The sequence below is a fragment of the Falco biarmicus genome, chromosome 5 (genome assembly GCF_023638135.1).
Source record: "Falco biarmicus isolate bFalBia1 chromosome 5, bFalBia1.pri, whole genome shotgun sequence".
Lineage (NCBI taxonomy): Eukaryota > Metazoa > Chordata > Aves > Falconiformes > Falconidae > Falco > Falco biarmicus.
The window spans coordinates 20,343,004-20,370,846 of NC_079292.1; the positions used below are offsets into that span (position 1 = coordinate 20,343,004).

Below are 27,843 nucleotides of genomic sequence, written 5' to 3' on the forward strand. Positions count from 1 at the left end.
TGGACTTCAAATAACACTGGCTGCACCATGAAATATTGTGCGCTTTGCGGTGCTGTGCTCACAGCAGAGCCAACAGGAAGATACGGCATCATCCCAGCCTCTTCAGTGCCAAGCCTGGTATCTTCATTTAAGCTGCTTTTGGGAGTGGTTTTAAGCTGCACTCAGGCAGCTGAAGTGCAGCAGGTATTCCCCTTCCCCTCACTCTGCTGGGGTGAGAGGGCAGAGAAGAGCCACGTCTTAAACCGCTGCAGCCCAGTTTGCCGTTGTTCATGTTTCAGTGCTGCAGGATTGCTGGGAAGATATTCTAGGAGAGATTAACTGTCTTTGACATAGATTAGAAGAAAAATTTCACAGTTTTTTCCTGTAGGTACATTTTAAGGATGTAAAAAAAATTCTTGAGAAGTTATTGTCATTCTAAAATGAGACCCAAGCCTGAATGATAGTTTAGCATGTAGGAAAGAGAAGGACAATCCTCAATATTTAGCATAGGGTGGCAACTGGGAAACAGCAGGAGAATGAGCGGAAATCATTGTATTTGCAAAGAAGTATTCTTGACTGTGTGCAGCAATACAGACTGTGTCCCCAGTACGATGTGAGGACAAACAGCAACAGCAATAAGTAAGTGGGGAGAAATATTTGCTGTGCATGGCAGTGCTTTCTCAGCCTTCTGCTTACTGTTAGGAAAAAAGCCCTCTGCCCACGGCACGGGAAGCATGCCCCTCTCCTGCTTTGGCTGTGCTGTATCCAGACTGCCTGCTAGCTATGGCATAATGCATTCAAGGTACACATGCACAACTACTTGATTAACAACCGAATAACTCACATTCATAAATGATATATTTTCTGTTGCTTTCAATTTTAGAAGGTGAAAGTTACAGCTGGAAGTGCTGGTTCAGCCAGCAAATTGTGATTAGAGAGAGGAAACAAAGGATAAAACTCCAGTGCCTTGTGGTTTGTATAAGTATTGTCCTCCTCAGTTTAAAATCTCTTAACCTAGTTGCTTTAATCCTTTTTGGTTTTTTAAGCAAACTGGTGGCATCTCTTTGAATCAAATGCACAACTGGAGATCAGTAAAAAATTGTATGTTTGCGTTCAGCTGAAACTGAAGATGAAACGTCATCTTGTAATGCTTTAACCTACAGCTGAAAAACACTACCATGAGGTTCTGCTTACACAGGGTATTTGTCATAGGCAGATATTTTTGTTACTGTGTACTATAGGTCTGTATAGGAACACTGAGTAGACAGTAACTCTCCTCTCCAGTAGCCTGCAATGAAAACTTTCGTATCAAGCCTGTTGTCATCTCAACTTGAACAGACATCCTCCCTTTTCCTAAATGATAGATTGAGTCCTGGAGTAACACGGATTTTTTTTTGTTTGTTTTTGTTTTAAAATTCTGATATCAGAGTGGAAAGGTTGTTCCTGCTGGTGTTGGAGCACTCTCCAGGGTTTCACTGCCTTCCCTCACTGCCTTTGCCTTGCCATGTGAGTTCCAGCTCTCATGGTGACACTCCTCAAGCATGAGGAGCCTCTACAGGTCCTTTTGTCTGTGAGGCTGTAGAGGAGCATCCACATTGTGTGACACTGTGACTGTCCTCTCAAGTTGTCTCTTTGCTGCTGGCTTCTGGGATTTGTGTGGATAACACCTGATCCAGAGCTGAGCCAGCTGCAGTTGGCAGGAACAGGGGATCTTGGTCCAGTTCTGGGGACAGGAACTTAGAAGTTTTATTCCACAATGCAGCCTTGTTTGAATTCATGGATTTCACAGGCATGACCAGCCTGAGGATTGCCAGAATACCTTGTTTGCAATTCAAACATTAGCAATGCTTTTCATCCTAAGCTTTTTTTAGCAGAATGAAGAGAAAACATAGTCACAAGACAAAAACATAGAGAAAACACTCCTTCAAGTGGAGCAGCAATGAACTCCTGCGAGCTTTCTGGACCCGGAGTTGCTCCGTGCTCCAGCTGTGGGAGCTACGCGCTGTCTCAGCAGTGTCCTGCCCCAGCACTGCCCCAGTCCTGTGCTGCTCTCACCAGCCAGGCTGCTGGGTTGCAAGGGTGCCCTTTGCACAAGGAAATCCTCTGAGAAGCTGTTCCATTCCCACCTCTGCTTCCCTACAACCCACTGATTAAAGGAACTGTCCCACTGGCAGCTTTTTAGACCCAGACCATCTCACCTGCTCCTTCCCCAGGCTCCTAAGCACTGGTGCTGCTCCCAAGTACAGCTCTTGTCTGCTGGCCCCAATTTGCTGTTGCAGGTTTTGGCTACAGAGTTTAATCTCACCCGTCAGGGATGAGGTGCACTCGAGCAGCCACCATGCATGGGTGGGTGCTGGCTTTGTTGTGAAGCTCTTCCCGTTACAGCTGCTCTGTGAGCGTCAGAGGCAGCGCTGGTGTCAAACCCACACTGTGGAGCTTGGCTGCCGAACGGCCCAAAGGCAGAGTCCAACCTGCAGCTCCTTCTTACGTCCATCTATCACTTTCTTCTGCTGTGCAACCTGCAATGCATTGTCTTGCTGGTTCTTGTTTTCTGCTGCAGATCTTGTGCACTTATTAGTTAATTACTTCAAGCATATATTTGGATACACACGTCTCCAAGAATTAACAGAGTGTAATCACTAAAATCCTAGATTAGGTAGTGATTACATTAGATTTAGTGAACAAATTGCTAGCTGCAGTTCATTCAGTGCATCTTGAAACACCCTTTTTGGACCTTTCTCAGTTGTCAGGATTCAAGATAACGTGATAGATTTTACAATTGAATTTGGCATATTAATAACTGAGACTAAAGGAAGATTGGAAGCCTTGTTTTCTCTGTCTTTTGCCTCTTTGAAAAGTTTGTCTCATTTAAACTGAAATACTGAAAAAAGACTGGTGATTTAACTGCATGTGGAGATGGAAGTAGATGCCTGGAGCAGAGATTGATGAGGATAGTTCTGTTCATATGCACGGCCTGAAGTTTGTAGCAGTCTGAGTTCTTATCACACTGCAAGGGCCAAATATGTGCTCTCAAAATAATTAAAAATAACCATAAATAAGGAAAAGATTTGATAGAAATTATGGTGAAAAAGCAGTAACTGAAAGTCAGTGATAATGATGGAAGTTAGATTTGGATTAGATATTAGGAAGAAATTCTTACTGTGAAGGTGGCGAGGCACTGGCACAGGTTGCCCAGAGAAGCTGTGGCTGCCCCATCCCTGGAAGTGTTCAAGGCCAGGTTGGATGGGGCTTGGAGCAACCTGGTCTAGTGGAAGGTGTCCCTGTCCATGGCAGGGGGGTTGGAACTACATGGTCTTTAAGGTCCCTTCCAACCCAAATCATCCTGTGATTCTATGAAATCAAAGCAATGGTATTTGGCACAGAAGGTAAGCGACGGTCCTTAAAAGGCTGTAACTTCACTGGACTCTCCTCTCTGGCTTCCCTTTGCCTTTGGCTGAAGGTGGCCCTAGCTAAAAAGCTGGGGCATGAGAGCTGGGGAGCTGCACAGCGGGTGATTTTGGTGTTGGTAGAGAGGAGAAGAAAGGCTCTTCTGCCCCTGGAGCTCACCCACAGTCACCTGCTCTTCATCTCCCTTGGTGTATGGTGTGTGTGTGAACTGGAACCCCTGCACCCCCATACTGCTTCAGTGGAAGTGCAGACTGTGCTTCCACCATGGCCGCCCAGCTCTTCTGAACCACAGAAACCATGGCCATGTCTCTGCGAGCTCCACCAAGGTCTTCCAAGAACCTCCCCTAGCACCACATCAGCAGTGCATCCATTCATCTGTTAGCCTGACATGTGGCGTTTTCCACCGTTTCTTGTTCTGCATCAGGCACTGCTTGCTCCTGGTGGCTGCATGCAGTGTGAGAAGGGATGCAGACCCTTACTGATAACACTACCAAACTCTTATCTTCACGGCTACTGCTAAGCTAAGGGAATATTTCCACTGCTTATTCTTGGTGATGTTGCTAGTCGTGTGGACACAATTACATTCCCATGTAATATGCATGTTGTTACAATGGTAATTACCTTCGCGTTTAAATACATCTCATATTTTCTAGCTATAAAGCATTGTACCTGTCCTGTGCTAAAGTCTGACATTGGGCAATGAATGCATGAAGCCATTGTATTTATTATACCATTGACTTTGTCATATGTAAAAATATTCTCTGTGTGTGTGTGTGAACTTCCTTAGAGATTACTTCTTTTCTTCCAGATTGTTGTTAAAAATAATTGACAGGTTTGAGCTGATGTTAATCCTTAGAAGACCCAGTTATAACATTCTCATTTACTGGTGATTCCTCTTACTGGTGAACCCATCTTTAATCCTCTTGACCAACAGTCTTCAGTAATCTTAATTTTTTATATTAATGTCTTGTAGCACAAAACCCAGAGAGTTTTAGCAAAGTCACAGAACCTTTTCTGACCTCCACCTATCTTGTTTAAAAATTTGGTTAAATAGCAATGCTCTAAAATTAATATTCATATGCTTTTTTATTTGTATGTAAAACCATTTTATTATTCTCATTTAAATAGTTATTTCTACTAAACTGAGAGTTTTTAATTTATTTGCAAATCAGATACCTTCCTAAAAAATACATGACTGTAGTACAAGCTGATGGCATCTTATTTTAGCTAGTGCTCACATTGCTCCATTTGTAGTTTGGGGAATTTGAATGTAAAGACTTAGGGATTTGTCTGAAAAAGGAGGCTTTTGTGTGTGCGTGATATTGCACTCTGAAGAAAATAAATTTATTTAATTATAGTCAAAATTCTTGGAAAAACGTTCGGTCTCTTAAGGAGACTATACTCATTTTATAAGAAAGCACGTTTTTCTTCCTTCTTTGTGCTATCAAATCAGCCCCCAGATGGGTGAGCATGGTCCTTGTGCAGCTCAGATCTCCCTAAGCATCAGGGTGGGACAGAAATCCCCACCCAGTGTGAGCACTGTGACCCCCACCCAAGGAGAGGTCCTTCACACCCGTCCTCGTGAGGACCATGGTGGGGTCCTGCAGGTGCAGGTGGGCAAGCTGTGCCCCTGGCTTGCAGACATGCCAAGGTAGCGCATGGCTGAGAGATGGACTCAGGGATCCGGTCTTTGAGGGGAGGGTGTAGCAGCTGCTGTCAGAGTCTTTGCCTATCCCGTGCAGCGGTGCCTTTCTGCATCCCTGAGCTGCACGCACTGACCGGGAGCAGCAGATGTACATTGGGGCTCCTGCTCCCACCTGCAAAACAAAGGCAGAGGGTGGCTGGGGGCTGGTGGGTGTGCACTGTTGAAGGGGATTCTGTTAGTTCTTCCATTGTCTGCTAGAATTATATCCCTCAGGGGAGCAAGTCCTATGTGCTGGGCAGTCCTGGGAGTTGGGGCTGTTTCCTAGTTGGAGCTGGAATTGAACCAGTGTGTGCAGGCTCTGTCTGCTGTGTGATGAGCCCGGTTCCTCCAAGGCAAGGGGGTTTCACACAGGTGCAGGGGTGTTCCTCCCATTTGAGATGAGCATTTCACGTTTGGAGTTGGAGCTTGCTGCTGGTGATGTCAGGCAGTGAGGACCAGCTGTGGGACAGCTCTGTGGATGCTGGTGGTGGTGCTGGGAGCATAGCCATGTGTCTACCCTGGAACACCAGCCCCTTCTCCATGCCTTGCTGCAGGGAGAAACTGAACAAGGATGTTGATTTTCACCCCCTTCATCTTCCCTTTATATAAGTGGTGTGTCCAGATGTGTGCTTTCCTGCAGCGCAAGAGCCCGCAAAGCCATTTCTGCCATTCATTAAACTGCCAGCACATTCCTCCACCCTTTCCTCTGCAGGGCTCTCATCCACACCCAAAAGAAATGGATGGACAGCCTCTAGCACACTCAGACCGTGCCTGCAGGCATTTGGAAAAAACTCGTATCTGAGTAGGGCTGGGAGTGGACGTGGGGTTTGGTGCAGCAATCTCGAGGGAAATGCGGAGCACCTTGCATTGCTGGAGGCCAGGCAGGAGATGTGCCCAAGCGAGAGGCCAGTGTGGTGCCACGGTTCCTGTTGAAGGGGTGGGCACACCAGAAGTTCTCACCCATCTCTCTCCTGGGGCTCTACAGAATGTCCCCTGACCGCGGCTGCTCAGCTGGAGCTCAGCGCCGAGATGATCAAGGCCCTGCGCAATGGGGGAGCGCACCTGGATTTCCGTACGCGGGAGGGGATGACAGCTCTTCACAAAGCCGTCCGGTGCCGCAACCATGCAGCGCTGCTGGTGAGTTTGGGGGGAGCCACCGCGCGTTCTCTCCCTCCCGTCTGCCCTGCACCCCAGCACTGGCTCCTCCTCCCACCCCGTCCAGGCTGCCAGCAGGGTTGTGCCCTTCCAGGGCCATAGCATCTCTCATATTGCTGTCGGGGAGCACAGCCCATTACAAAAGTGTGGCACTGGTAATGTGAGTCTTGCAGGGAAGATAGGGTGAGCAGTGCCTGCTGCCATGGCCGGGGCATCCCCAGACCCTCTGCAGGGCAGGTTTTCCTCCTGCGTGACCACCTGAAGCTGCAGAGTGAGGCAGATACTTCTCTTGCAGACGCTGCTGGACCTGGGTGCCTCCCCAGACTACAAGGACAGCCGGGGGCTGACGCCGCTGTACCACAGTGCCATGGTGGGGGGGGACCCCTACTGCTGCGAACTCCTGCTGCACGACTACGCCCGGCTTGGCTGCGTGGATGAGAACGGCTGGCAGGAGATCCACCAGGTGGGGCGGACAGTGAGATGTGATCCGGCCGGGGTAAATGCTATCCTGCTGCCAGGACAAGGGGATCATCCCACCCCACTGTTCAGCAGGGGGGCCGGCACAGGGGGCCAGGCTTCTGTGTGGAGGACTTGAACACGGTGTGCCAGCTCTGGCTGCCATGCCAGGCCAATGCTCGGGGTGTTTTCTTCTGGCCTTGGTCAGTAGTTTCTGGGATCCTCCCCAGATTATGACTGGCTCATAGGACAGTGCTTTGGGATCTCAGTCCAACACACTAACAAGTGGATTTGGTGTAGGGAAGATATGGGCTAGGGTTAGGGAACCTGAACTGGCTGTGCTTCAAGACATCTTCCTTTGGGAGAAGGGAAGATGTGCTGGCTCTGCCTCGAGCCCCCTTGTCTTGGACCATCATGAGGATATGTTGTCTTTGGGTGCGTGGCCTCCCAAAGCACACAGCTGTCAGCCCCCTGCAAGGTGGATGAGCACTGGCACAGCTAAGGATGAGAATGAAAAAACAGGTTTGTATTTGTGATCTCGATTTACTGGATATGACTGTCCTCCTTCCTGCCTCCATCCTACATTGCCTTGGCAGATCTTTGAGGATGGCTGGTCCCAAGATGGACCAAACCTAGAGGAAAAGAGCACACCAGTTAACTAGAGATGTTGGGCTGTTGTCCTCCTCTTTGCCTGCTTGTGCTTCAGGGCTTCTTTTCACCAGATAATTATGGAGAAGGCTCTGGTACCAGTATGATGTGAATCCAAAATCTGCCATTGATCTAGAGATAATTTGTCCAATAAGTATTCAGGTGTATATTGCTGTAAGGAGCAGCAGTGTGTCTCCATGCATGTTAATAGGACTTTTCAGGTTACAGGTCCAGCCTGAATCAACTTTTCTAGCATGGATGAATCCAGCAGAGGATGTTACGGGATTTGTCATCTTCCTGCTGCTCCCTGATTTTCCTTTTTTCTTTCTTTTTTCCATTTTGCGTTTCAAGCAGGCATGTCGCTATGGCCATGTTCAGCACCTGGAGCATCTTCTCTTCTATGGAGCCGATATGACTGCACAGAATGCCTCAGGAAACACCGCTCTTCACATTTGTGCTCTCTATAACCAGGTACATCTGTGTGATTTGGGGCATGAGAATGAGAAAGTATAGATGAGGCACCAGCCTGCCTGAGATAAAGCAAACACATCGGCCTGGAGCACCTTCTCATTGCTATTACTGTTCCCAGACCCAGAAAGGTGCTTGTATCCACACCTTGCCCTGGGATGAGGCTCCTCCTGTTTGTAGCAAGTCTGGTTTTGGATTTCTCAAGAGCCAGGTGGCTAGAGAAGCATCTATGGTTTAATCTGTTCCCATTCCTGAGAAGTTTTTGCTAATTTACTGCCTAATGTGTTCTGTAATTTTCCCTCTGGTTCCTATTCCTACTTCACAGCGAGCCCCCATTACTGGTTGGGAGGGAGCAGTTTGCCTGGGTGGAGAGTGCTAATTTGGCCCAGGTGCTCACATTTAATGTGAGGTGGGTGTGTGCCACAAGCAGGGCTTGTTAGGCACACATCCTGGGGCTTTCACCCTATTTTGGGAGGGCACGTGGACTGGGGTCTCGTCCTTCTTATGAGTGGTGCTAAATTCTGAGTGCTAATTTCTGAACTGTGAAGAAGACTGTCCAGGCAAATAGGGGGCAATTTCTCTTTTATTTTCATGTCTTTGCTAACCTTAGTTCAGGAGAGCGAAACCGAGGGTGGTGGCAGAGCCCTCTCTACTCTTATACACCCACTATTTTCTTTCTGAAATGTGGATGTCAGTATCTAAGGTTTTCTACTGTAGGTTTTGTTCATTCTTAGAGATTTTTGTATGTTGTATTATGTGGGTTTTCACTATAAAGGGAATTTTCAGTTTCTGAGGTGTCCATGCTTTAACAATTGAACAGTGATATGTTTTGCCATAGGCACTAGTACATGGAGGGCGATTTGTGGCTTGTAGGTACGTTCTGCACATGAAGGGCTCTTGTACCCAGGTGCCTGCCCATGGGGATGGGTGGGTAAAGCAGCATTAAAGCATACAGGGGCTCATAAACTTGTTGAATTAACATCATTTAGAAGCACAGAGAATTCAAAACAAAATCAATAGAAGGCTTTAGGGATATCGCAATACCTGGGAATGTGTGTGACTGCTGTGCCTGTGCTCTTGGAATGATGTTTGGGCATGGCCATGGTGCCAGTGCCCCAGAGCTGCACACACACAGGTGGACTTCAATCATCCTGGGGTTGGGGTGACCAGTTGGTAGGGGTTGAGCATCCTTACTTGCTCTTGCTGAAGGAGGCTTTCTGAGCGCGATGAAACCACAGGGTTTGCTGCTTTGTTGTCGCCAACCTGCAGTGCTAATTTGTCTCTTCCCCTTTCCCCCTTGCTTGTTTTCACAGGAGAGCTGCGCTCGGGTTCTCCTCTTCCGCGGTGCAAGCAAAGAGATTCGCAACTACAACAGCCAGACAGCGTTCCAGGTGAGGCAGCAAGCTCCAGGCCTCATTCCTCCCGCAGAGCTCCTCATGGCCCCTGACAAGGGCAACCTCTGCAACGTGTCTGGGGCATGTGTGGGGTAAAGCTTACTGGAACAAAACCATTGATCCGGGATGTTTGTTCTGACACCAACTTAATTGCTGGAGCAGGAGGGAGGAAAGAGAACATGTGGTACACATGCAAAGGGCTATGAAAGTGGTATCTTATGGTGGGAGAATGAAAGAGCTTTCTGGTTGTGTGTAGTGGAGATGGAAAGGAAATGTTTTTGCTGTCTGCAGAAATGTTGCAGTAAATGGTAGAGAATGAGGAGAATCCTTAGAAATAAAGGACAGTGTTGCCACAGAAATGAAAGCACCTAAACTTGCTGTTAATAAACTTAAACTAGAGGTTAGAAGACCTCTAGCCACAAGAGACGTGAAACTCTGGAATAGCTTTCTAGTAAGTATGCTGGGTAACAGAGGTGGAAAAGGGCAACTCTGTCATTTTGCAGTGTGATGCCTTCCATAAGTTTGCAAATCATGGGAAGTGAATGCCTGCAGGCTGCAGCCTGTGATGCAAAAGGTCTCTTCCCATCTGCTTTGCCCTTTTAAAAAGTTTTTGAACTTGGAATGGCCATCCTGTTTTTGCTCTTATTAAGGCACAGTCATTTGCCTGAGGACCTTTCAGAACTGTTGTGACTCAATGTCCTAATCTTCAGGTGTCCCTCGAGAGCAGAGAGTGTCTGTCAGTGTCTTACTCATATACCAGCTTGGGTGGCTGCAGATGAGCTTGCTAATTATTAGCCCTTTAGAAATGCTTTTTTTTTGCTTCCCCTTTGGTGTTGTTTATAGTGGCTTTAGGCCACAGAGTTGCAAGTGTGATGACCACAATGATGTCATGCAGTCCCTGCAAACATCGTGCGTGGCCCCTGTGAGAAAGGAGCCTTCTTATAGACACAGTCGCTCTTGTTGTGCATGTATGGCTGCCATTGGAGTGGCAACAGATCCTGGAGAGGTGGGCAGGGAATTCCTGGGCAGATGTTCTGCATGTGCTGGAAATCTGCCACAATGGGTCATGCTGCACTGGTGTTGCCTCCTGTGCAGAAGAACTGGGTATCTCTAGTGAGCCTCCTGCGTGCCAAGGGACAAATTTTACTGGGAAGGCACCAAATCCCTGTGCAGTGTGTGTGCTGTATGCTGGGGACCCAAGGCATCCTCTGACCTGACCGCTTGCTGGCAGCTCTGGTGAACCAGCCGTGATTCTCCCTGAACACCCTGCTGCAAGCTGCTGCAGTGATGTTCCATTCTGCATGAAGATATTTCACTTAAAATTTAAGTATATTTTAATGCAAACTAAGCATCCTGTCCTAAAGAGTATGCAGTACTCATGTGTGTACTTACCATGATTGTATATAGGAATCAAGCAGACATATAATCAGTTCTGAATCACTTGTGTGTACAGTGTGAGGAGCTAAAAATGTTTACATAGTTTCAGGAAATGAATACATAGCTTATAGTCTTGTTTAAAAGTAATTTCTTTATTAAGACTGAGACCATGTTCCCCACAAGCTGTGCTACATGTTGGCTTGGATGCCAAGAGGAAAAAGGGCCTTGAAGGTCAAAGTGAGCATCCTTATAGATGGTCTGGTTTTTGTCACATGCAGGAACTTGAGATTTATGCCATGCAATTAATTCACCTATTAAGTGATGGTTGTCTGGTCATAGCTGGGGGAGCTTTGTAGCTAGGAGCGTCACTTGTATGATGCCATGTGGGTGCCTGGTGGCAGAGGAGGGAGGCTTGTCCTCCCCTCCACAGTGGCCTGGGGACCGTGGGTGTGTGCCACTGCAGCTTTGCTCTGAGTGACTGGTGGGGCCTTGCTAACCACAGCAAATGCTGAAGGATGCTGGAGCTCAGCCCAGGGTGGACAGCCTTGTTCTTCGCAAATCCACCATAGCTCGAACCTTCCTCTATCTGCTCTGTGTTATCTCCCGCCTCTGGAAGTAGATCTGGAAAGGGCATGATGTGGCAAGGTCTGCTTTGCTCAGAGGCTGCTGTTCTCCGTGGAGCTTTGCTCTGGGGATTGAGGATGGTCCCATCTGACTGCTCTCCAATTTAGTGTAAAAATATTTATTCCCAGGGAAAGGCTTCTTGCAGGAAACTGCTGCCTCCCTTTTGAGATGAGCTCAACTTTTGGAATCAGGAGATGAAGAAAGTGCAATCTTTTTGCTTTGAGCATTTGTAGAACATGGTGTAGCAGGTGATGGAAGAAGGCAAATGGCTCCTGCTCTGATTTTGCTCATGTCTTGCCTGGTCCTAGTGGATCTTAATGAGGAAAGACCGGTGTTTGCCTCTTTCTTTTTGAAGTAGTGCAACTTATTGGAAGTTTCTGTTCCTGAGAATGGAAACTGTCATTGGTAATCCAATCGGTTTGTTTATTGGCAAATCCAAACCAGAATTTGGTATTAGTGTGGTGTGCTGCCTTCGGTTCCCAGCTTTCAAACAGAAACACTCCCAATCCCTGCTTGGATTGCTTGCTTGACACTTCAGCATGTCATTAAGTCACTGTTGCTGCAAAGTCTGGTGCTTTCTCACGTTCCATCTTCATGTGGTAACGGGGTGCTGGCTTGCTAGGATGGAGTTTCAGCATGGCAGAGGAGAGCCAAGCCTGTAAGAGTGAGTGTGTGCTACCCCACAGTTCTGTGGCTGCTGGGAGCTCCCGTAAAATACATCTGCTGCTGTGTGGCTATTTAGTCAGTTTACTGCACATACCTCCTGTTAATTTGATTGCTGTTGTTAATCAGATAGCTTGGTGTCAGTGTCCCGAGATGGCTTGAGATAGCACTGAGTAATTTAGAGGGTTTAGAAGTTGTAATTGTTTGGTTATCTTCCCTAAGGCATGTCAGTGTGCTTGTGGCCTGGGGCAGCACACCACCTCTCTCTCTCTGAGTTCCTCCTGTTGCAAAGGGGCCTGACACCCATTCGTGGAGTGCAGTGCCTGGCCTGTGTGGTGGGGCAGGAGGGCTGGGAGCAGTCTCACCTCTTTGTGGCTGGTGGTAGGCTTCAGGGAAGAGCGGAAGAGCAGGGTGGCTTTGGGGTGAGAATTCTCCCAGAGTATCTTCCTAGCTTCTGGCAATCTGCATCTCTCTTTTCCTGAGCCAAGTTTGTACCTACATCTGTCTTCAATTGCTCTTAGCTGGCTTTTCATCCATACATCCGTAAATTGTGTAAGAGAGTCCCCTGTGCAGATGCAGTCCTTCCCAAAGCTCCCCAGCCTCATCCAAGTACGGTCTTATCACAGAAGGATGGAGCCGTCATTTTTCAGGTAGGGTATTGCATACTCAAAATGCACTGGATGAAAATAAAGTTGTTTGTCACTGCTCCCCCCCCCCCCCGCCTCCCCCTCCTTCCAGCTGCTTTAGCAGTATCATTGATCAGAAACAAGTGCTGCCAAAGCACTGGTTGTCTCTCCAACCTCTCACGTGCCTTGAGGTGCTCACTGACTGAACTTGGGGTGTTGGCTGCTGGAGCATGCCATGGGGCCAGGAGCCTGTGATGGGAAGGACAGGCGCTGAAGCCAGGACTGTGAAAACTGGCTGTTGCCGTTGTTGATGTCATGAACGCACCATCCCATTTAAACAGCAGGAAGGTACCCAGCAGAGGACCGGAACTTGTGGACAGGCATATAGGCAGGCAGTTGTGCAAACACTGTGAATGGTGGCTGAGTCAGTGGCATCTTCCCTCCCACCAGTGATTTGTACGGGATCCCAGGGAGCTGAAATCCTGTATTCATTAAGTTCAGGGTGGCAATGTTAGGCAATGTTTTGTCTCTTAGGAGAGTGAAGACTTGTCTCTAAATCTTGTTCTTCAAGAGATGCTTTTTTAATATTATAATAAGGTTACTCACTCTCACTGCGTCAGTCTTTTTCTTGCATGGGACTGATAGCTCAAAGTCGTCCAGGTCAGCCTGTCTGCAGTTTCTTGTGTTTTTTATGGAAATGTTAAGTGCTAGCTGCTGTTCAACTGCAGTATGTTGGGTTTCTGTTTTCCCTTTCCTCAATGCCAGGTTGACAGAGTGATTGCAAAAGAGAAGACCTTTCAAATTCTGTGAAATGACCGTGTCCCTCTCTGAGCATGCAAATCACATGATTTGACTTGGAAATGAAATCATTTACCTTTGCAAGCTGAACTTAATCAGAATGATGATCCACACCTGGTGGTGTAGACAGGCCATATGGAACAGCTTTCCTGTGTCACACTGGAGTTCAACTTGCCACTGATAACAAAGACCCCATAAAACCATTTCTTATCTGGTGTGTGAGGGGGAAGGAGATACCCTCTGCTCTTGCCGAAGTCACTGTCCCCATGGCTCTAATCCAGCTTGCTATCTACCAAGACCTCCAGGACCTTTTCTTTTCTGCTGAACTGCTCCCCAGTCTGTGTTGTTACCAAAACTGCTTCTTTCCCAAAAACAGAATTTACATTTGTGCTTTTTTAATTTCCTGGAGGTCCTGCTGATCTATTCCTCCAGCCTGTCCAGGTCCCTCTGGGTGGCAGCCCTGCCTTGTGGATGTTGACCATTTCCCCCAGTTTGTTGTCACTTGTAGACTTGATGACCTCTGTGATGCTCCACCTGTCACTGGCCTTTGGATAAAGAATGACCCATTAACAACCACTCTCTGAGCCTAACCATCCTTTTTTTTTCCCCCCATCTAACTGTCCACCCATACATAGTGTAATGTCCTAATTTCTATACACATAAAGATGAGACATGGAAGGCTCCATCTGTCTTACTTCTTCTCAGAGGACACAAGGAACTGCTGGTTTTCCTGCCTCTGTATCAAAGAGGTTGGGCCGTCTGTGCCACTCCTGTGTCTCAGCAGTCTGCCTTGTGGTGTGGGGCTGGAGACTTGCTGCCACCACAGGAACCCTGCTTTTTTCCACATTGAGATTTCCCTGTAAACAGCAGGAGAATCCTAAACCGCTGCTGCTCAGTAGCTGTACCAAACGGTTTGTTTCTGCTTCATGTGCCTGTGCATCTGTGTCCCCATCAGTCCCAGATGTTTTGTGTAACTGGTGTGAGCTGGGGGTAAGACCCTGCCTTAGCTGGGTTGAGTCCTCTGGTTTCTAACCCCTTGGCTAGTCTCGTCAGTGCATCAGGTCTTGCTGTACTTTTCCTCCCTGGCTTTCAGATGTCTTAAGGACTCACTTAAGTGTTTTCTTTCTCAGGAACCCAGTACTCTGATGGTATTAAACCAGGTGTTGTATGCTGGCAACCCTACACTTTGAACCTCTGAGTAATTTTTTCACCTTTTGTTTAATAAAAGTCGGTTTTCCAGTTGCCTTTACCCCCGGGTAAAAAGTAGAAACAGTCTTAAGTCCTTACGGTCAGGTCGTCACCTGCCTCGCACTGTATTTTTCAGTGGCCTGTTAGAGGTGCCAGCAGTTTCCCTCTAAGAAGCATCCAAGTTTTATCTTGTTCACAGTGTTAACTTCCCAGTTTTCCTTCCCAAACCTCACATCTCTAACATGGAGCCTGAATTTTGTGTTCTCAATGTCAAGATGGATCCTTCTTGTCTGGAAAGTTTTGGAAGTTCCTTACGCTGCCCCATATGTTCCTGGAAGGTCTGTGGGTCAACCGCAATGGCCATGTGACAGACCTTGCTGTAACTGGCTATAGTGAAAGGTCCAGCCTTCATCAGAGGAGTGTGTTCAGTGCCCAAATGACTTCAGAATCACTTGTTGAATATTTTCACCCTTGATATTTCTAGGTGTCCACACTAGAGCTTGGACCTTGCCTTCCCTAGGTACTGTTTATTGTGGCATCTCAGAGCTGAAGTTGTGCTGGTGGAGCAGTCTGCAGCTGGTGCACGCAGGAAGGACTTCAGGACCCCTCTGCAGCAAGGGTGCAGCTGCCACAGTGTCATTGGTAGCACGCACGTACGTGCAGGGTGGGTGAGCTGTTGCAGTTTCTCAAGCGGCCTCATCCACATGCTGGCTTATTGCGTATCTGCGTTGCCCAAAGCCCGCTGAGGCACTGACTTCTTCCTCTGAGGTGGAAGAGGATCTGAAATGATGAGGGGCATGCTCTACCTTTTGTGTTCAGATTTGGAAGGAGAGGGGATATGGCAATGAGCTTGGGCTCCTGTGATAGTTCAAAGGGAGACAGATGGGGTACTGGGGTGTTTCTAGTTCACATCTGTGTTTACGGGGGTGTACAGTCACTGGTAAGCCATCTTTCTTTGTGCATGTGTTCTTCCAATCCTCCTTTCCCAGTGGTAATGGAAGACACTTTACTGCTCCTTTGACATGCCTTTTCTGGATGGAGACTTCTCACCTGTGTTTTCCACAAATCACATCACTTGGCCAAAGTCAAAGGTGGCTTTTCCTTTGTCTCCTCAGCAACGTTTCAGGTTGATAAGGGCTGACCCATGCAAGGCCCCAGTGCTCTTGGTGCCTATGTGCTGCTTATAGTACCAAAATCATAGCATGTAAGAAAAATTACCTGTAGACTGCATCTTGGTTGTATGGTTTAACCATCTGTCTCTGATTTCCACTCTGCTTTGGACTATTTACTTACCCAAGGTATACACTGGAAAATTATTAGAAATGTGTGAGTCTTTTGTAAATACAACTTTTACAGCCAATAAAAATGGCTGTGAGGACCTATCAAAATGTGAACTCAGCATTGTAAGTTTTAATTATCAAGAGGTAATAATTCAGTGTTATTTATTTAAATAAAAGCAACTCGGAATTTTCTTTCATATTGATCTAAAGGTTTGCTTATGTATGTGAGCAGGTGACTGGTGTTGAGCCAAAACTAAACATAGATTGCAATTTCTTTCCTGTTGAAATTGTATGCCAGTGGAGCTATGGGATCGTTTGTGTTAGCTCATCCCAAACACATCTGATGTAGGTTAGAAGTGCAGACAAGTTTTTCTTTAATGATCAGTAAATGTCAATTTAGTACAAGTTTCTTTGTCCTCATGATACTCATGGTTGAACATTTCCATTTATACACATACAGGGTTGTCATTTGCAGAATATAAAAATAGTATGCAAGTAGTTGATTCAAGTTTCTTCTAATGTAATTGTTAAATTTCAATCAGAGCTGCTGCTTTTGTGTGAAAAAGTTGTGCTTGTGTGTCCTTTTGATTGCCACGTTTTTGTGATTTCTGGCCCCCCCACCCCCAAATTCTTCTAAACAGATTTTTGGGGTGTGTGGTATGGCTCTCTGTTTGTTTACTTATAACATGATTACCTAAAAAACCCAAACAAAACCAACAAAAACCAACCAACCGAAAAAAAAAACCCCAAAAAACAAACCCAAAGTTTCTTGTTGTAACTAGCACAGGCTTTGTTGATGCAGAGCTGCTCTGGCTGTGGTGCACTGGGTTCCCCTTCGCCTTCTCCTCTGTGGGCTGAGCAAACCCCACACTCAGCCCCTCCCACGCTCCAGCCCCGACCATCTCGAGGTGCCCATGGGACTTGCCACAGTACTGCAATGTCCATCCTGTGCTGGCGAGCCCAGCCTGGCCCTGGTATCCCAGCTGGTCTCGCCAGTGTGGAGCAGAGGATGGCAACCCCTGCCCTCACCCCACTGGCTGCCCTCGGGCCATCACTGCCTGGGAGGTGCTCAGCCTCCATTGTCTGAGGGTGCTGATGGCACCGGGTCTGAGAGGCCCTGGGATGCCCCAGGCCTTTTGGGAGAAGCCACAGGGCTGCTGCAGCTCATGGGCCAGACTCAGTGCTTTTCCCGGCCAAGCCCCACCAGTCCCTCTTGGTCCATTTCTCCAGCCTGGGGAGTCCCGCAGACAAGCAGCCCTGCCCTTCTGCCTGCCAGCTGCTCCCAAGGCTGGTGGCAGGGATCTCCCTGCTACCATCCTGGCTGTCGATGAAGGTACCAAAAGGGACCATCTCCATACCTGAGGAATGGGCTCATAATCAGCTACCACCTGCACTCTGTATGGGCCACCACCCCACTTTTGAGTCTGGTGGTCGAGCCAGCTTTCCACCTACCTCATTGTCCACCTGCCCAAACCATCCCTGTCCTGTTTTGCAATAAAGATGCTGCAGGAGACCACACTGAACTCCTTCCCAGGATCAGGGCAGACAATCTTCCTGCATTCCCCTCATTCACAGCCAGTCACCCCATTGAGGAAGGCAGTAGAAAGCTAGGACTAAGGAACCAGAGGTGTCATTTTTGGGGTCTTTTCTTTCCCTTTCACCCAGGATCAGCTCTGAAAGTTTTATTCCTGGTGTTTGCTCACCCACTTGTGAGCGCCCACTGTGCTGAGTGCTGTGGTCTGCTTCTGCCCTTATAACTGTGTGCACTCTCAGAAAGCATCTTCTGACATCTGACATGAATCTTAAATTGAAATTTAAGCCCATTACTTTTCCATGGTTATTGAGAACAGATGATTTTTGTCCTTGCTGCAGCTGACTTCTTTCTGTTTTTACAGTCAGATCACCCCTTCCCCACCCAGTCTTCTGGGCTGAATGTCCCAGAGCATGCAGGCTTTCCTGCAGAGACCTTGAAAGCATCATCTGCATCTGATCGTTACTGCTGTTTTACTCTGGATTCTCCCTATATCTTTTATTTAACTCTGTTCCTAAAAGTAGCCGCCTCCAGCTGAAACCCAGCTGGTTCCGCACAGAGCAGAGGGGTTACATCACAGTTAGAGGTAAGGCTGCTAATTGTAAGTCCTGGTATGTTTTCCCTTTTCTGCCACAATGTGACTTTGTTGACTCAATTTCAGCTTGCAATCCTGCATTCTGTAGATCACCTCCAGCAGGATTGCTGCCTGCTGTCTCCCAGTGTGCGTTTGTGCCTGGACTTGCTGAGCCATTGGGGCTGGGGAGACCCAGGGGTGTCTCTCCTCCTGCTCAGATGGGCTGGCCCCATGGCTGCTGAGGGTGCTGGGGGCATTGCTCAGCCAGGTGTGGGAAGTCCCCATGCCTGGAGCACTCCAGCCTTGGAGCTTGTTCCCATACTCGGCCGTTCCTCTGCTGAAGAGCCTTTTCGTTATGCCCAGTTTGTCCCATTACACCTTGTGCCCATTGACTCTTGCTCCTTGTATGCCTCGGAGAAGAGGTTGGCTCCGTCTTCTGTAATCCCTGTACATAAACTCGATATTTTTGTCTCAATTGACCACATCTTCCCACTCCCGCCTATTTCCTGAGTTTTCAACAATTATTTCAATTCTAATCCTCTAATGACTTTGCGTCTTCTTTCAGTTTAGTCTCATCTAAGAATTTAATAAGCGTTTTCTGCACTCCATCATCCAGGTGGCTAATGGAAAAATTGAGTACTACTGAACCTGGGGTAGGGTCCTGTAAAATTCATTTAGCATACATTTTTAGTCTGACAGTTAGTCATGAATTAGTTTTCTAATCAGTTTTTCATAACTTGGCAGGAGTTTCAGCTAGATTTAATTTGTTGTTTCTGAGACTGTCACATAAGGCTGTCAGAATTTTGCAGAAGACAGCTATGTGGTATCTTCAGTTTCTTCGCTCTTCACAAAGCCTGGCCTGCTACCCTCTCCTAGAAGTAACTTGGATCCCTTAAATCTGGTTTGCTCTTTACAGCTTGCTGTTGTTTGGTCATCTCCGTTTACAAATGATCTGCTTTGGCCAGCTTTTTTCCAGACCATAAAATTAAGCTGCCTGGTCTAGAGTGCAATGTTCCTCTCCCAGTGCTGCATATTTAAAGCTGGTTGTAACTTCCCTTCTCTTCCAGGCATCTGAGAACCGTCACAGATGATCAGAGTTCAGCACTAATGCCTGAGATTGTTCCTAGCAGGTCTTTGGCAGCGTGGCTCAGCTCATGGTCTGCAGATCTCTGGCACTTTGTCAAAAAATAAAGGCGATTCATAAACCGTTTTCAGAACTGGGCACAAAGGCAGATACTGCCCCAAATGCTGTATGTGTCACTTTTACAAGGCGCAACTGATCTGCTGATTTGATGGTATTTACTGCATGATCACAGCCAATGGTGGAGTAAAAAGCTCAAGCCAAAAGACAGCAAACCCTCCGGCGTTTGTGGTGCTAAAGCTCTCCGGCTGTGCCAAAGCGCTCAACCGGCTCCCGGTGAGAGCGCGTTGTAATGTGTGTTCCTGTGGCTCCCTTGCTCTTTGCACACCTTGCTTGTTGTATCCCTGTTTTGCACCTTGACCTTCCTTCACCTCTACTGCATCTGCCATGTATATAATTGGGCCTTATAACACTTTGAATGGTCCTTCTTAAATCTTTAGAGTTTTACACTTTGATGTTATCTTAACATACCATTTGTATCAGCTTTTTGGTACAATACAAACAGGTTGTTAGATGTATTTTCTTCAAAGATTTGTATCTTGTTGGTTTAAAATAGGCATCATGGTCTGAACTCTGCAATTTGTAGTCATGTTGCCCAGGCAACAGAATATTCTCAAATGGAGTGATTTTGTTAAAGAATGTCTTCAGTTAACTGTGATTTTTCCTAATTTAAATTAAATTTTAGCTGACAGCGTCTGGATTTCTAATTTCTTAATGACATCATATCTTGTGATGTCATATAAATTAATAAATTTAATTCTTAAGTAGTTTATAAGGGTTCAGTGTTAAAGAATACTTGGAAGGAAGTGGTAAAGCTAGTTGATATTGTACAGTTTAGTTAGCTTAGCTGTAAGCTCTTGCTAGTTAGCTGCCTTTGTTCCTCAACATGTGTAAAGCACAGAAACAACAGCTGCTGTTTGCCATGTTTTAAGGATTTAGTCCTAACTAATGCCAAAAATTTTAGCTGATGTGAGAACGTCTATAGCATTATTTTTATTAATAAGCTCCATATTTTTCTTGTCATCGCTACAACAGTAACCTTGTCCTCCCCCATCTGTTCTCTCTTGTCAAACATTTGGATTGTAAGGGTTGCAGGTTTTTGTAACTGTGTGCAGAGCCTACTGATTTTGCGTTCAAGCTCTACTATAGTAGAAATAAAAATAATTTATGGAGGTGTGGAGTTCCTGTTGACGCTGGAGTGGTTATCCAACCTGTTATGTATTAAAATCACAGCACATTTTCCACAAACTTAATGCATTTGCTATCTGAGTGGGAAAACATTTTTCTTAATATTTAAAAGTATGTTTGTTAACTTTTAACATTACAGTGGATTGAAGTTTGGGACCTCAGAGAAATCTACTATCTGTGCTTAGGCTTTTTGTTGTGCTTAATGATTAGGTAATATAGTAACCCAGCTTCTTCTAACCTTTCTTATTCAGATTAATTAAAAACTTGCTCATAATCCAGATTTTAAAAGCGTAGTTTGCAACAAAAATAAACTATTCGTGACTGCAGTGCCCATTTGCTACTTTTAGAGTGACCACTGTTTCCACAGGTAAGATGGGCACTTCTGGGCTTGACTGTGGAGCTGAGCTGGGCTCAACACCTTTTGGGGTGCTCAGTGACTGTTCTCATCACCTTGCTTGCTTTTCCAGATACAGAAGAGGTGTTGCATCTGCAGTGCTCAGCTTTTCTGATGTGCCAAATACATAACAAGCATTGCTTGTTATGGGTGACATCTCTTTTTTTTTTTTTTTAAATTGTCATTTCTCTTTAAGTCTGTTGGGAACTGTAGGTAAAGTGACCTCCTCCTCTTCCTCCTGGAAATAAAAAGTCATCAACCCTCTGTAGTGCAAACTTGGTCTTGATTCAGGGCTGGAAATACCAATGTGGGGTGCAGGCAAACCCATCCTCCCCAGTCCCAGGGCTGCGACACATGGCTCTGTGGGCTCTGTGCTCCTCGCATACATGTGGTGGGGTCTGCCACCTCTCCTCTTAAGCTGTCTAATTACCCCTGCTGCTGGAAGTCATCTTTTACCTCAGTGTTGCTCTGCCTAATTTAATCAGCCTGTTGTTAGCTCTTGTGTGTGTTGTAGTAATTGGAAAGCCTTGCAGTTAGATTTCTTCCCCATACCTTAGCACCTATGCACAGTGATCATCTCGCCTCCACTGAGAAGTAGAATAGTTTGATCTCCTTTAACTTTCACATTTTAAAGGCTTTTACAGCTACTGGATCACTTTTGTGTCCATCGAGTGAATCTTCCTCTGTTCCTCTGTTTGTCTCAACCTTGGCTCTAGGAGTGACCTAGTACATTTGCACAGGTCCTACTGCCACATACAGAGTTCATCACCGAATTCCCACGTATTTCTAATTGATACTTTCAATCAGTCTTTATGGCTACAGTAGTTGTTCTGAGAGTTTATGCTGAAGTTTTTCCCTGCTTTGCATGCCAGCTTTCTGAGACTGTTTCACCTCCTGCAGCGGTGTGCTGTGCCCTTTCCACACCTTGGCTGCCCTTGGGCTCATGTTCTGCTGCAGCAGTACCCTGCTGTCCCACCAGACTTCGTGCACTTTCAGTTTTACCCTCAGCATCGATACCTTAGTCTAGGTGGTCATTGCTAGCACACGGTTGGTTTAGACCAAGAACCTGAGCAATACCATTGAGTAATGTCCTGCTTGATGCTATTTCTACATTAACAAATACGTTTTGAGCAAGATAAATGATACATGATAAATTATACACACACACACACATATCTTTCTATCTCTTCTGGATGCAATCTAGATATACTGTCATGGAGAAAGGTAAATGTGTTGTATATTTCTGGGCAGAAACATCTTGAATGGAGGTCAAGATACCACTTTTTCTACCGAGTTTGAGCAGGTAATCAGCCCTGGAAATGTTTTGTCAAACTCTATGTTCAGTCAAAGTAGATTTTTCTCAGTGCTCCTCTGTGCTGAGAAAATCAGAAATTTGTTCCTAGGGTTTAATGATATTTTTTTGCACAGTAAGCATATTTCTTCTTCCAGCAGTGGACTGGTAGGATAATTGATCACCAACTTTTTTTAATACTTTTAAGATTTGAGGTGAGCAAACCTACTTCTGTCAGTCTTTCCTCAGTGGCTGAGGTTTCCAAAGCCTTTTCCAACTGTTTTTTGTCCCCAAACTCGGCATATCAGTCCAGGTGGATCCTCATCATCTTGTTAATACCTCCTAAAATTAAATTTCTCTTTATGCAATGTCACCATTTTCTTGGCTTGTGTTCAGTTTGGGGTTACGGCTGTTATCACACATTTTCTGCTTTACAACGCCTACCTGTGGATATTCTTTACCTTGTATTGATGTATTTGATTTCTCCATTCCAGTTGTAACAGCTTGTACTAGATTGTACTGGATTTCATCTTTCTGATATCAGACATTGCTGCTTCTGTCAGCCAGACTCATAAACTTGTCAATCAAACTCTGTATTATGCTTTTGGTTTACTTTCCCCAAACTAGGGGAATCATCAGTAAAACAATAATAAAATCTAATCAGAGTCTATGGTGTCAAAACTGGCATAAGGTATGCAGGAGAAAATATTTCAGAAAAGCATTCTAAATGCTAAATATGCATCAGTGTTCTTAATGTACCATACGTGGCCTCTGTGAAGATTTTACAAAGCTAACTAGGTATTATTAGTATAGGTAATGCCTCTTAGGCTATATTACTTATAAAATATTGTGATACTTTTGAAAATATTTTGAATAGCAAGAAAGCTAATGAGATGAGAAGAAGGTGCAGTAAGGAATGAAAGCAATAAGAATATCAACCTAGATAGGGGAAAAAGAAGGAATTGTGAAGCAACGAGAGGGGAAAAGGTATGAATAACGATAACTGAAAATATGAAGACAAGTTCTGGCTTCTTGGTAGAAAAAGAACCAGGAAAGAAAGCAGAGGAAAAGAGGAAAGGAAAAAAAACCAGGAGTTCAGTTTTCATAAAGAAATTAGGGAAATGATAGAGCATGGTTTTTTCCTAGAAGTGCTTCCACTTTAATCTAGAGTATAGCCCTTTCTTGGGACTGATGCCAGGTGCCTCGGCCCATGGTTTCTGAGGTCAACGCTTTTCATAATTTGAAGTGTTTAAGAACACTGATAGTCCTCCTGTTGCCTGGAATTTCTCCAGTTTTCCAAGACCCAGTATCTTAATGTGTATGCGAAGTTCCTCCATTCCTTTTTTCAAGACTTTCTATAACTTACCAGGACTTAACTGTTTGAATATTAATTATATTTAGCAAATGCTGCCTGCCATCTTCCTTTGTTATAGCTGGGAGGTTTCTGCTCCGTGGGCCTCATCATCTGGGAAGGATGCATTCCTCCATTCCTACTAGGCACCTGCCTTCTTGCCTCTTTCCACATGGCTGTCCGCAGTTGCATCATCTGTGTCCATGATGGACCAAGGACAGACCTGTGCCTTTTCTTCTTTGTGATAGATTTAAAATGTTTTCTCCTGGTAGATTACTGGTTTATTTAGCTGCTTTTATCAATTACAATATAGTTGAACTCTGGGCTTCCTGTTGCTGGACTAAAAGATTGCAGACCATGAGAAGATTATCTGGCTATGAATGATTTTCTGTCATCGTGTAACAGGCTGGAGGTTGTTTTTTGCAAGAGGCTGAGCGTGGGCACGCTCACAGAGTGAGTGCCTGTGCTGAATGAGAAGTGTCCCAGCCTTACCACCCTGCGCAGGGATGCATGTCCCCCTCTCCTGCCTTTGCAGGCATCCAGAGGTATGTGCCTGTGCGGTGCTCCAGGCACAGGGCAGCCTGTTTACTAAAGAGCAGCTTTCATTTGCCTGATGAATTTCTGTTTGGTTTTTTTTTTCTTTTATTTACCTACTCTCTCAAGGCTTCTTACCCTAATTTTATTTGATTTGTTTTCTCTCTCTTTTCACTTGAAGTTTGTCTTGTAAAAATTGATCAGGTTTCTGGCCTCCTGGTTCCCTCCCACTCCTCCTCCAGTTTTCAGTGTGAGACTGATCTAATTCTGAGTCAGATGCCATCTCAGCTTCGATTATCCAGATGATGTTGCTGACTTGAAATCTTCCCTGACCTGCAGCAGTTTCACTCCAGTTACAGATGTTACACAAAAGTCTCTGCTTTGTACAGGAAGCACTCCATCTCCCCATCTTTCAGGCTGAGTCTGGTAGCTCTCGGAAGGTCTGTCGGACCCATCTCTAATTCTGGTGGTGAGGACCGTGCTGGATACATATCTACATACTGTCCAGTCCCTTGAGAGCATCTTTCAGTGCTGGCTGGACCAGAGACCAAAACTGACCCACTCTTCCCAAGAGGACTGGCCTGTCCTCTTTACCCTGTTCTGCCTGCTCTAGGTAGCACCATTTCTCATGACTCCATCTGAACAAGGCAGAGAAGAAATATCCTGAGATGTCTCCCCTCTCTCCTGTGTCTGAGGTACTCTTTTTTTCCCAGGTGCTGACCACACATGGACCTTGCATTCAGCTTTCTGTGACAAGTAACTTTGATTTGATTTTTTTAAGGCATGCTTTGTGGCCCTGGGAGGTTTCTGGGCAGATGCTATCCTGGCTCTGGCCAAATCTGTCATTCTTCCCTTGCAGAATCTTTTCCTGAACTTTCAGGAGATGCTACCAACCCACCTTTGGTCTCTGCAGGAAGCTGAAGCTCATTTCCAGAGCCTTTCACAGCACAACAAATTAATCGAAATTGTGACCTCCAGGACATCACACTTGTCAGCCTGCGTGGCTGCCCAGCACATTGCTGCCATGGCCTGCAACAGTCATAGTAGGGTGTGCAGGGGGTGACACCTCTGTGCCAAGGCTGCTGGTGGTACTTGTACCAGTATTTCTTGGATAATTCAGCACTCTTCTCCTTATAGCCTGTACTGATGGTTATCAGCCCAGCTGGAAAAGTCAGTGAGACTCACTCCTCGGAGTGTGGAGGTCACATCTCCTCCTCCAGCTCAAAGGCTTCCTGAACATAATGGCTCTGAGGTGCCCTAAGGTTTGTTCCTGCTTCCCAGAAGCACTCAGAGTTCAGAAAGTGCCTGTTCCCTTTGATGGAGGAGATCACAACATCATCTGCCTCTCTTTAGGATAGTTTTGTGATGCATCTCATTAGGAGAATCTTCATGTTATTCCAGTAGCTCCATGTGCGTCTTCTGAAAATACTGAGAAATTTCTCTGTCCCTCTTTAGCCTAGAGCCGAATGGTTGCACCTTTTGACATTTTTTGTTTCTCGTATATGTTTACAGTTACCCATTGCCTGATGCAGACCATTTCCAGATACTCCTTGTAGGCTTAGTGCCAGAATGTTAGCCTAGCTGCCTGGCTGAAGTGCCTCTTCTAAATCAAGGGCTTGCTGCGTAGGAAAAAATAAATCATCATTTGCTGTATAGCCCATCAACTGCAAGTTGGGTGTTTCCAGGAAGTATTGGGTCCACTGCGTACAGATGGCATGCGTGGTTTGCAGGCATAGAGGGCATCTGAGATGCATTTGTCCCAGATCAGCTGTGTAGCTCGTGCACAGGAGGTCTGTCTGCTGCTTCCAGTAAGTGTTGGGTCTACATCGTAGTCAGAGAGTGACTGACCCCACTGACGCTCCCTGAAAGCATCAGACTAGCTGCATCTGTGCAATGTAATGGCAGCACACGTTGCCGTGAATGTATCTAGAGTTTCTGCTCATATGGCAGCCCAGATGGAGCTGCCATATGTGAACAGTAGGATTGACCTAGTAGGACTGCCAGATTTCTGGAAATCTAGAACAAATATAGAACATGTTTGGAGTCTGCCTGGCCAAGTAAAGGTAGGCAACTTTGATAAAAGTCCAGACTTAGAGCAGTGCTACCTGATTAAATAAAGTGTGATGATCAAAAAGAATCATTTTGCTCTCCATTATCTGGGGTAATGGAGAGGTAGGAAATAATCAACAATGGAAAGCCTCAATAATTTGAGAAGTCTTGTGTAAAGTGATACAGGAATAATTGACAATAATCTGGCATATTGACAGATGCTTCTGAGGAGAGCTGAGTAGCTTGAATGTGTTGTGACACTAAACTGGCTGCCTGCACCCTACCTAATAAGACCTTTTACACTCCTCTTCCACAGAAGGTCTGCTCCATTCTTGCCCAGCAGCACTGCTGGCGATTGCTTCCTTCTCGTCCCATCATCTCCTGGAGCCACTGCTGCATCGCACCTGCCTTCCTCATGGCTCTGCTCCTGCCTTTGCATCTCATTGCCCTCTCTGCTCCGGATGCTTTTTGCACGTGTAGGATAATAACAGTGAAGGTCTGCACTTCTCTAATTGTTGCAGTCTGCAACTGAGAAATACTTCTGAGAACATGATGTGCTTTGGTATGGAGCAAACAACAAGGAGGCGGGTTTGATTTGGGAAGTGTCTTTCACTTCTCAGGCTAGAGGTTCCAGTGGTGGAGGTGTGTACTTTTTCAGGTATGAAAATATGTGAACATACCCCCGTTTTCAGAGCCACTTTGGCATCTATTCAGGTGCTTTACCGTGGATATTTTAGGGACCAAAGAGCAGCTAATGGTAGAAATAGCAGTGTCCGGACTTGTGAGGACAAGTTCAAGGTGATTGTACCCATTGTCATACTGTTGTTGTGCCAGGAAAATGACTCCGTATTTTTTTTAACCTTCAGGATAGATATTCTTCACCTTTCCTGTGTAAAATACCACATCGCAGGTTGGCCAAGACTCTTATCCCTGGAGATATTCCTACCTGAGCCCTCCCTCCATGGGAAGACTGAGATCCTGGCCATGGCAGCAGGATCATCAAAATAGATTTCATATCTCTTTGTGCTGTAGTTCTTCCTTCTTCAGAAAAACTGCAGGAGTGGGATCTGGAGTTCCCGTCATGTCCCACAGGACAGTCTGAGTGGGACTGCTGGCTGGGACTCACGCAGTGCCTGTGCAGTGCCAGCAGCTGCCTGGTTTGTTAACTCTGCCAAAGAGGGCTGCCTGCCTGGGGCTGGTGGGGGGAAGCTGTGGTATCTCCTGGAGGTGGTTTCCCTGCCCTGGGCATCTGCAGATCCACATCTGCAGCATGTGGAGGACATGGGCTGACAACAGCAGGCATAGAGAGGCCATGGGCCTTGGTCTGCAGGGCTTCTTTCCAGTTTGCTAGGGAGCCTGGAGGTGCTGCCTCTCTGCTCCTGCTCTTAGTGGATCAGTTCTTCATGTAATGTAAGCTTGTCCGAGCACCCTACCGCTTTGGGATACCTTTTGGAGCTGAAAGACACAATGTCTTCCCATAGTAAAATACATCCTTCCAAGATCCATCTTCGCTCTCCATCATTTGTCTCAAATCAGTGCAAAGAGACAACAGATCCTTTAATATGAATATAGAGTGACAATTCAGAACAAGAAAAAGTAAGTATTATTATTAAAGTAGGCCTAGGATGAAACCCCAGTTAAATGCCATGGTTTAAAGTTGTTTAACCAGTCTCTGTGCATCTTCTATTTATGTTTGGTGGCACACGAGTGATTGCATACCTCTGTGAGAAACCTGTGCTAGGTGGAGCAAGGAGGCAGCACCCTGGTCAGCTGTGCCAATGACCTTGACAACGTGGAAATGAGTTCCTTTGGTTTCTCTTCTGTAAAGACTGGACACCCCTGGTGTGGTCTGAGAGCTGGGTTAGTGGTTAGCTGATATGATGCTGCTTTCACTGCTGCGCAGCAGCAGTTTGCAGGTGGCCCCTCTGTACTATCGCGCCTTGGCACAATGTTGCTGCGTTCATGGTGAATCCTCATCGGTTGTTGCCCAAGCTTGGTGCCAGCCTGTGTCACCACGAGGGTCACCCTTTCATGGTTTCATG

The 27,843-nt window shown here is 46.2% G+C and overlaps 1 protein-coding gene across 11 annotated transcripts in view; it reads left to right on the forward strand.

The window, feature by feature from the left end:
* The window catches only part of SHANK3 (SH3 and multiple ankyrin repeat domains 3), a 375,700-nt gene that overhangs the window by 86,963 nt on the left and 260,894 nt on the right, over positions 1–27,843 (forward strand). For all 11 annotated transcript variants that reach the window (XR_008821984.1, XM_056339563.1, XM_056339567.1 and 8 more), the window contains 4 exons: positions 6,057–6,208; positions 6,522–6,689; positions 7,685–7,801; positions 9,112–9,189. Coding sequence is in view for 10 of the 11 variants with exons in the window: in XM_056339563.1 (XP_056195538.1) it covers positions 6,057–6,208; positions 6,522–6,689; positions 7,685–7,801; positions 9,112–9,189 (515 nt within the window). In the remaining variant the exon portion in view is untranslated. The remainder of the gene's footprint in view (positions 1–6,056; positions 6,209–6,521; positions 6,690–7,684; positions 7,802–9,111; positions 9,190–27,843) is intronic.